This window comes from Electrona antarctica (assembly GCF_951216825.1).
Source record: "Electrona antarctica genome assembly, chromosome: 8".
Taxonomy (NCBI): Eukaryota; Metazoa; Chordata; class Actinopteri; order Myctophiformes; family Myctophidae; genus Electrona; species Electrona antarctica.
The window spans coordinates 54725547-54735239 of NC_136789.1; the positions used below are offsets into that span (position 1 = coordinate 54725547).

The 9693-nt window shown below is 42.4% G+C and overlaps 1 protein-coding gene across 1 annotated transcript; it reads right to left on the reverse strand.

The window, feature by feature from the left end:
* Positions 1 to 616: 616 nt before the first annotated feature.
* On the reverse strand, positions 617 to 7656 carry LOC306927445 (uncharacterized protein). The gene is made up of 6 exons (XM_079507196.1): positions 7326 to 7656; positions 6181 to 6261; positions 5947 to 6067; positions 5202 to 5303; positions 3141 to 3230; positions 617 to 1946 (listed from the first exon to the last, which is right to left on the reverse strand). The coding sequence occupies exons 1-6, from the start codon at positions 7566 to 7568 to the stop codon at positions 1195 to 1197; spliced, it is 1389 nt and encodes a 462-aa protein (XP_079363322.1). The 5' UTR covers positions 7569 to 7656; the 3' UTR covers positions 617 to 1194.
* Positions 7657 to 9693: the final 2037 nt, after the last annotated feature.

Genomic DNA, 9693 nt, shown 5'->3' on the forward strand with positions numbered 1-9693 from the left:
CACACACACACACACACACACACACACACACACACACACACACACACACACACACACACACACACACACACACACACACACACACACACACACACACACACACACACACACACACACACACACACACACACACACACACACACACACACACACACACACACACACACACACACACACACACACACACACACACACACACACACACACACACACACACACACACACACACCGAAAAGTACTAAGCAAGACTAGCGGTTCTCTAACATGGGGTCCTTTACCAAACATTAGTCAAAGAGAAAAAGGCAAACTTACTGAAAATAGCTGATCTATAAGCACATATGGTTGGCTATTTTCACAATATTAATCTGTGGAACAGAGTCAAACTAAATGTAATGCCTCAAATCCTACAATTCCAAGTAATTGTCCATATCTTATTCTTTGGCATGTCAGTATAAGCTAAAATCGTACAAAAAGAAAAACATCATAAAAGAATGAATCACAATGAGCTTGTAGATCAAGCTACGTTCACTAGTCATGACACTACCTTTGCAATGGTGTTATTCTGCTTTTCTGAAAAGCACTGTGCTTCAGAACAGCCTCAGTCAAACTGGGGTACATATAAATATAATGGCATGCTCTAGCTAAATAAACATCATTTTACACATGTACGGTATAAATATAACAAAGGGCTTACAAACGGTTAAAACAAATGAGTGTAAGGATTTAATAAAAGAAAATAGCTGAGGAAAGTCTCCAACTTAATGGAGGCCTCTAGTATTGACAGTATATAATATCCACAATGCTTTGCAAACACCTCCCTACCAACATGTGCTGTATAATTTGATCCTCCCATGAAATAATGTAAAGTGGAAAGATTTTTTGTTTACACATGGTGTGAACACGCTAGTGTGATTTTAGAGCATATGATGCACTGAAACAGGATTTTTCTTTCTTCTCATTTTGCACACGCTGGTGTCTTAAGGTTACATGAGTAATGGAGCGTTCACACAGGCAAATAAAACGATGCAAAGACACGTTGTGAGTTGATTTGGAGCAGCTACATGCATCATTGCGCTTTTGCAACGTCATGTCGCTGGCTTCCATTGACAATGAGTGGTAGACTGCATCGTTTTAATCTGCCCCGTGTGAACACAACATTACTGAAGCATTGTCACGTTTACAGTGGAATGGTTTTCATCCAGTGTGGATAAGCTGGTGTTCCTTTAGATGACTCGAGACTATGAAACCCTTGTCACACAGTTTACAACGGAAAGGTCTTTCTCCAGTGTGGATACGTCGGTGTATCTTCAAGCTACTTGAATGACTGAAATTCTTGTCACACTGCTCACAGTGGAAAGGTTTTTCTCCAGTGTGGACGCGCTGGTGTCTCTTTAGGTCCGATGACTTTCCAAAACTCTTGTCACAGTGTTCACAGTGGAAAGGTTTCTCTCTGGTGGCGTGGACACTTTGGTGTTCCTTGAGCATACTTAACACACCGAAACTGGCGTTACACTGTTTACAGTGAAACGGTGTTTCTCCACGGTGGATACGCTGATGTATCCTCAGGCTACTCGACTGACTGAAACTCTCGTCACAGTGTTTACAGTGGAATGGTTTTTCTCCGGTGTGGACACGCTGGTGTCTGTTCAGGGTGTCCGACAGACTGAAGCTCTTGTCACAATGTTTACAGACGAAAGGTTTTTCTCCAGTGTGCACACGCTGGTGTCTCCTCAGGTTATCTGGCACGCTGAAACTCATGTCACAATGCACACAGAGGAAAGGTCTTTCTCCAGTGTGAACACGCTGGTGTCGTGTCAGCGCACTTGATCGGCTGAAACTCTTGCCACAGTGTTTACAGATGTAGGCTTTCTTTCCTTTGACAGTCCGCCGACGTTTGTTTTTGTGGCTCGTCTTGACCGGAGTCTGGGAAGACTGGGAGATCACACCTAAGACAAGAGGGACAGAGAGACAGCGATGGGGGAAGAAGTGGGAAGAAGAGGAACGCCAGGTTAAAAATGGTGATACAGCCCTACAGCTTCCCCGTTAATATTCCAGATATTTTATTGGTCATCTTTCTCTTTTATTCCACAATGTAGTCGTTATGGCAACTCGCAGGTTCCCCCGCCTGTCCCTGTCTTTAAAGCTGACAAGGGATGTCCGGGTCGGCCCATTGCCCACAGGCAAACGGGTCAGGATGCTAGGGTTCCAGAAGTTAATTAACGTTAAATCATGAAGCTGAGAAACAGCCTGTCAAAAATCGGTTTAATCTCACACAGATCACACTCACAGACCCATTTCAAGACGCGTCACCTCATACAGAGCAACACCATAAAAACAAACTAATAATAAAAAAAGAAAATATGACCCAACCTTTCACCAGACATTTAAGGCTTTCGTTTCATGTCCTTCTTAGTGACTTGCTGTGATTTGTCTACTTTTGAGTGGACATACCATACATAGATATACACACATGTATAGTTATTAGGGACGGGCAAATTATCGGTCATCATATCGTTTTTTTTATACTTAAGTTGAAGTGAAGAAAGTCAGCACTCCCTTAGTTTTGGAATTTCAAATTCAGTGTCTGTATGCCTTTTTCAGAATGATATAAATGGTAAATGGTGCATTTATACCATTTATCCAAGGCACTTTACATAGATTGTGCATTACGTTCACCCATTCACACACACACATTCATACACCGATGGCGGCGGAAACCATGCAAGGTACCAACCAGCACATTAGGAGCAATTAGGGGTTCAGTGTCTTGCTCAAGGAAACTTCGACACTAACTCTGGGGGAGCCCGGGTTCGAACTGGCAACCTTGCGGTTATCATCCAGTCACTCTACCCCTGAGCCACCGCCGCCCTTCTATAATACAGAATTAGATCATATCGACATCGGTTTATATTGGTTATTGGCCATAACAGCAATTAATTATATTGGATACCGATATCGGCCAGAAATGTCATATCACCCACCCCTAATAGTTATATGGGGCAGTTTTCCTTTTGAATTGCATTTGCAGATATTTAAATGATAGCTACGTATCATATTATGAAATATGATGACATGGTAGTGAAAATGAGATATTGTCACAGTTCTACAACAGAAACAAAAACAGAGCACATGAAACGTACTGAGTGGGTGGTCTTCAGGTTCCTGTTTAATAGACATGGCCGAGTCTGGAGAGTTCATCTTCACCTGCAGCCTGGACTCGGAAAACTCATCTGAAATGAAGGACATTTAATTTACTTTAACTGGAGACCTAGAGTTGTCAAGAATAACAATATTTATAATATTGGATTATATACACATGTATATAATATATCTCTGCTGTCAGGAGGAAACCTCATAACTCCAAAATGTTCGTTTTTTTATACAGCCTCATCAAAGTTGGTTTATATATTGTCAATTACTTCCATGAGAGGGGGAGAGGTGGTGGAGTTAGTTGCTTTAGCAGACATTTTGAGGGTCCAATGGAGTTAAGGTTTTGTCCAAAGCACTTTTTACTACTTTACATTGGTTCAATATTTTCAAAACAACACACAGACGTAAAGGGTGTTCAATAGCACTGATTTATGCCAACAAAAAACCCAAAAACCTCAAAAATTGAGTTCCTCCCAACAGCAACGATAATACTTTAGTTTTATGTGTGATCTTGTTGTATCTGGACATTACAAATGGGTTGTTATGATGCTGGCTGGATAGCTAACGTACAAAGTATTCCTGGTGCCCACTCTGTTTTGGTACCTGGTTTTACCGGGTGACTACTCTACTGAGGGGCCCACGTTTATCACGTGCCTGGTGCTCATTCTTCATGTAATTCTAGGGGTGCAGCTCACAATGCTGCATTTGACACTAATAGTAGTACCACGTTTAACCAGAGGAGGGCAGCAACGATACCGCAATGACCCATCCAAGTTGCAATGCAAAGACAGCATTTCATACAGATGATTTGAATTAATTTAATCTCAAATAGCATCATTAGTCATTGATTTATGCCAGTGCTTCTCAGACCTTTTTTTATTTCAGAGACCTATAACTCAAGGGAACTAATCAACCAAATGGACCAAATCAGTACAGGTCCATTTGGTCCTGTAAGGGTCCTTTGGAACACCCAGCTCTTTTAATAAACAGAATATAATAATTTGTATTTTCTGTTTATTAAAAGAGCTGGGTGTTCCAAAGGACCATTACAGAACCAAAAGGACCTATAGTAATTTGGTCTATTTGGTTGAAAATATAATAATGGAGCTACAATGGAGCTCCATAATAATAGAGTACAAATAACTGCAACTGCACAGGATTTCTTGACAGAAAGTAGCTCATAACATCTATCATCTACGATGGATTTTTGAGTGGTGCAACCACTCCAACGAACAGCAATGTCCGTTTGTGTGTGACTATGTGTGTGACCAGTACCAATGAGTACCAAAAGTGGCGCTGTTGTGCCAGAAACGGAGAGAGAGAGATAGTGCTGCATGTTGCCTGCTAATGAGAGAGAGAGAGACAGACAGACAGAGAGGGGGGGATTTGCACCACTCAGTTCACACGGGTGTGATTTTTCTATATAAGGACTTTTCTATTTGGATGAATGGGCTGTCAACGGAGGGTGTTGCAACTCTAGATTCAACCCATTATAAAAAAATCTAGTGTTGCAAATTGCAGCTATAAAACATGGATTTAACTAGTTACTTTACAATAATACAGCTTACAACCAAAAAAATATATACCCTATACATGTTGTGAGTAAATGGTGGAGTCACCCGAGGCAACATTGGAGATGTTGAACCCTGCACCCTGCTAAATGTTAAACCCAGGAATCAGTAGCTCCAGAAGACGACTGTCTTTGTGATGAGTATCACTGGCCCTTCCAAACAATTTTGATGTGAACATTTAATACATTACACAACCATTGGGGGCAATACAATACAATACTTTGTAAGTGTTGTAAGTTTGTAGTTGCTACATGTCTGTCACATGTTTCCTTAATTGTTTTGGCCTTTGTACAAATATTTCAGTAGTCCTTTATGCATGTTGCTCTGGAATAATACATTTCACTGAAACATGAAGGCATTATTCTTTTGAGAGTACCTCTATGCAACCATGTGATCACCTGCTTGGTTATTGTATAGTGAAAATTAGATGCTGTCAGTTCTACAACAGAAAAAGACAATTATAAGACACATGAAACTTACTGAGGTGTGGGTGGTCTTCAGGTTCCTCCTGTTTAATAGAAATGTCCCTGGCTGTGTCTGGAGAGTTCATCTTCACCTGCAGTCTGGATTCACCAAACTCGTCTGAAATGAAGGCATTGAATAAGGACTTTAATAACTGGAGACCTAGTGGTGCCAAGAATAACCATATTTATAATATTTGAGAAAGGTAAGGCAAACTGGTTTAAGCCAAATTCTCCCCAAAAACGAGCTCAGTGGCCTTGTGGTTAGAGTGTCTGCCCTGAGACTGGCTTGTTCGAGACTGGCTGGTTCGATCCCCGGCCGGGTCATACCAAAGACTGGGACCCAATGCCTACCTTGCTTGGCACTCAGCATCAAGGGTTAGATTTGGGGTAAGTCCCTGCGACATACTAGCGTCATGTCCAGGGGGTGTACTTGCACATCAAAGCTGCCTCATGCTACAGAAACAGGAGATAGGCTCCTGCCCTATGGGCCTCATGGCTCGGCCGGGCTTCATGACATCATGGCTTGGAGAGCTTACTTACTTTACAATTATTAAAGTCTATTAAAAGATAGACGCTACAGACTTTGATGTCTCATAAGTTGTAGAAATGGTTTAATGTAAAACAGAGGAAGCACGGGGTGTGAAGTGCAGTTCCAACCTTTATATAACTTTAAAACAAGTAACAACTGGTCGTGGACTGCTAATTTGGTATTCTTTGGAGGTGGGAGAAAAGCTATGAGGGCGTGCAAAAACGTTCAATACCTATTTCCATGTAAAACCTTGAATCTCTGTCATCCAGGTCATAGGATGACAATGATCGTGTAGGATCAGTTTGAGTTGCAGTGTTTGGCCTTGGGGGGGCGCTACCAGACTGCATTCTCCCCTGTGGAAATAAAAATAAACTGTGCTTACATTGTTTTAGTTATCCTTTTTCAAAATAAACCAAAAACAATCAAATCAAACTGTCGATTTGAAGCAGAAAGTAGTTAAACATACATGATCTTCATTTCCTAGTTGCAGGACTGGATATGGGTGCTCTTTCGTTGGCCTGCCATCCGGGAAGTGTACTCCACACACCTTAAGTTAAGATAGAATAATGAGGATGAATAGTAAATACTGGTACCACACATAACTCAATAATACATACAAATACTGCCCACTAAATGGTTTCATTTCATGTCATAGACATCCATTTTATGGGGAGGGCGTAGCTAATCAACATTCAGCCACTGTTGTGACTCAGTCACTCCGTTCACTTGGTTCCATTTAAGCCCAGGCAGAGTTGGTTTGATTTGGTCAACTTTTTATGAAATTTAAAATACTTGTGGGCTCGCTGCAGCAGCAGTAGCTGTAGATATCCTCATCATCATGGCAGCCTTGAAAATTAGCATCCGTTGTCCTTCATTCATTTTCTCTCCCTTTGCACACAATAGTCTGAGACCCTACCCCAAACTCTAACCTAAGCCTAACCGAATGCAGAAGCCACGGGTGAGTTTTAACCGGCCACATGTGTGTCTTAACCGGCTAACGCATGTCGGAGCCACTGTTGAGTCTTAACCGGCTACATGCTGGTCTTAACCAGGGCTAACACCATATGACGTGACTACCCCTCTGTCACACTTTCTTTGACTATTCGAAAAAAGCCCATTATACAATGCAATGCGCTGTGAGCTTTTGCTATTTTGGAAAAGGCTTGACAATCTTTGGAAAATGTGAGTGCTTTCACTTTGGTCCAATGTCCAAGGTACTATTGTACTATGATGAATTGAACATGGACCCCTATTGTAAACAAGTGTTATGCTTTATGGTGTTTTAACAGTTTTGTATTGGTTGTGCTTGAAATGTACTGTAATTCTCCAATCTGTTAATTCAATCAATCAATCAAAAATACTGCACTTCCCTGTGCTTGTCCATGCAAACTGTTAAAAGTATTCAATCAATGAATAAAACAGTTACAGTGACCCACGGTCCGGACATGTGATCCCAAACTCTGTGGGTCGGGATGGCCCACTGATCCAACCGGACTGGTCCATCGATTCGGAACCGACCCGTTGGAACAGCGGCCCTTCTGGCCAATGGGCTAGCTGCTACATATGCTAACATTATGAGTGAGTAACTAACCAAGCGTTTCAGAAACCTACCTGGCTGTTCTTTGTGGGAACAAAGTCTTTTATTATGCTGATATTTTGGATCCACTTCTGGCGAACATCTCTGTCCTCTGCACGCCCAGGGAATCTGTGTAAAGCGTATGGCCTGAGGCATGGACACTCGTCATGAAGTAGAGGTGTGTGGATTTCACATTGGCTCTCTCTCCAAAGCTGAATTTTGCCACTACTGTTGGAGCAGCCATGAACTACACAGGTTCGTCCCGATTTTCTGTACATCTTCGTAAAGTTAGCGTTAGTAAAAAGCAGGTAAGGTGAGCTGAGCAGAGGGACACACCAGCCACCATATTGTTTTAATGTTATGACAAATGCATTGTGGGTAACTATGTTCTTCAGCTGACCAGTTTGTGGGGCTATCCAACGTTGAAGCTGCCACTACCTACTGGCGAAATGTGGAATTGCAGCACTTTCATGGAGGTGGACAGACGTTCATGACGGGCGCTCGGTCTCTATCCTTTTATTACTCTACTATGGTTTGTGGTTTGTGTAGAGTAGACACTAGTTGTTGTAATGCTGCCCCTACTGTTGGTCTAGGGTACTATCCATTGTTTATATTTACAGTAAAAAATACTATGTGACATTAATCTGGTTTTGAAAATATTATTAGGCCTACTATTTATTTATGTATTTGCCACTTGAATTTGAAGGTGAGGTTTTGTAGTGTTCTTTTGCTAAGGTACGTTTGGTTTGTCCCAACCAGGAAGACTACTATACTCTAAGGCAGTGATTCCCAACCTGTGTGCACTTTAGTGTGCCGTTTGAAATGGCCAGGTGTACCGTTTGATTTGAACAAAAGTAGCCTCGGAAACCCAGATGTTTTTAATTCCAGGAAGAAAAGTAACCCCGACGGCCGAACCTCCCCCGATAGCAATATATACTGGGCTGCCTGCGGTTGTTGTTGCCCATCCCCACCAGTCTAACGACCCTCGGCCATAGACATGCTAATGTCTGGCTTTGCTTACATGGGAACATCACCTACTCTCCTGGCACGTACTGTATAAAAAAAAACGCATTACCCAAGCGCGTTCCAGCCTGCTTTTTGCTGTTGTCTTTTAAGCTGACCTACAAGCCCACACTGTGTTGCAAAAGCGGCAGTGATGGGCTTACAAATCGCCAGGGCGGAGCTATACAGCTCAACTTCACTCAGTCCACTGCATGTCAAGAAGTAAAGGCAGACGAGACGAGTGAGACGACACGAGAGAAGCAGAGTAGCCAGGTGCCAGGTTTTATTGATTGATTGATTGAAAAATGTATTAACAGTTTGCAGAATTACAGTACATTTCAAGCACAAACTCAATACAAAGGCTGTTAACTGTGAGTGGACGACCCAATTAAGCATTACACTTGTTTCCAATAGGGTCCACAATGTTCAAATCATCAAAAACATTTAGAGACGTACAAATAGACACTTCTATATAGACAAAGGACAGAACAGGAATTCATCATAAAGGAGGTAAAAAGGGAAAAGAAACATATACAGTGAGGGAAAAAAAGGGGTGGGCGGTGGGGGGGATTCACGTTCAGCTCCGTTCATTTGTTTGTTTTTCTTGGAGGAGCTGCGTTGGGTCCCCAAGTCGGCTCCGTGGCCGTACCTTGAGTTGGCTGTGTGGCCGTGACCATCTCTTGTGTTGTCCTTGTGTTGGGTCCCCAAGTCGGCTCAGTGGCCGTACCTTGAGTTGGCTGTGTGGCCGTGACCGTGGTCCTTCATGTTTCATAATAACGTTCGCTGTTGTCATACCGTAAATGTATAATTATACGTTTCTCAAACGTAACTTTCAAGTGCACTTCATGGGAACTTTAGGGAGAAGTATTTCTTGCCTGACTGCCGTTTACAAACATGTGTGATTCAGTGTGTCCAGATTGCGACCGACACGGGCACACACACACACAACGCAGACAAAGTCAGAAAGTGACTTTCTGTGTGTGCAATGTGCACTGCATGTAGCAGCTGTGTGGTGGTGTGTGTGTGTGTGCGCACACACACACACACACACACACACACATGTATGTATGTATGTATATATACACACACACACACAACCCTCCCCACCCCCCCATAGGTGTGCCCTGGGATTTTTTGGCTATGAAAAGTGTGCCCTGGCAGAAAAAAGGTTGGGAAACACTGCTCTAAGGTATAAATGCATTGAGTGTTTGAGGCCTTCTGCTTGGCCAGAAGCCTGAGTTGGGTGTTTGTTCAATGGAAGACATGGTGGCTGGAGGGAGGTGTAAGTCCTAATATTGGGTGAGCAAATGTTTGATGTTTTTATCATTCATTTTGGCAATATATAATGGCGATATGTTTGAAACTGGTGGCATACTACATTCCCTTTACAGTTTGGCAAGT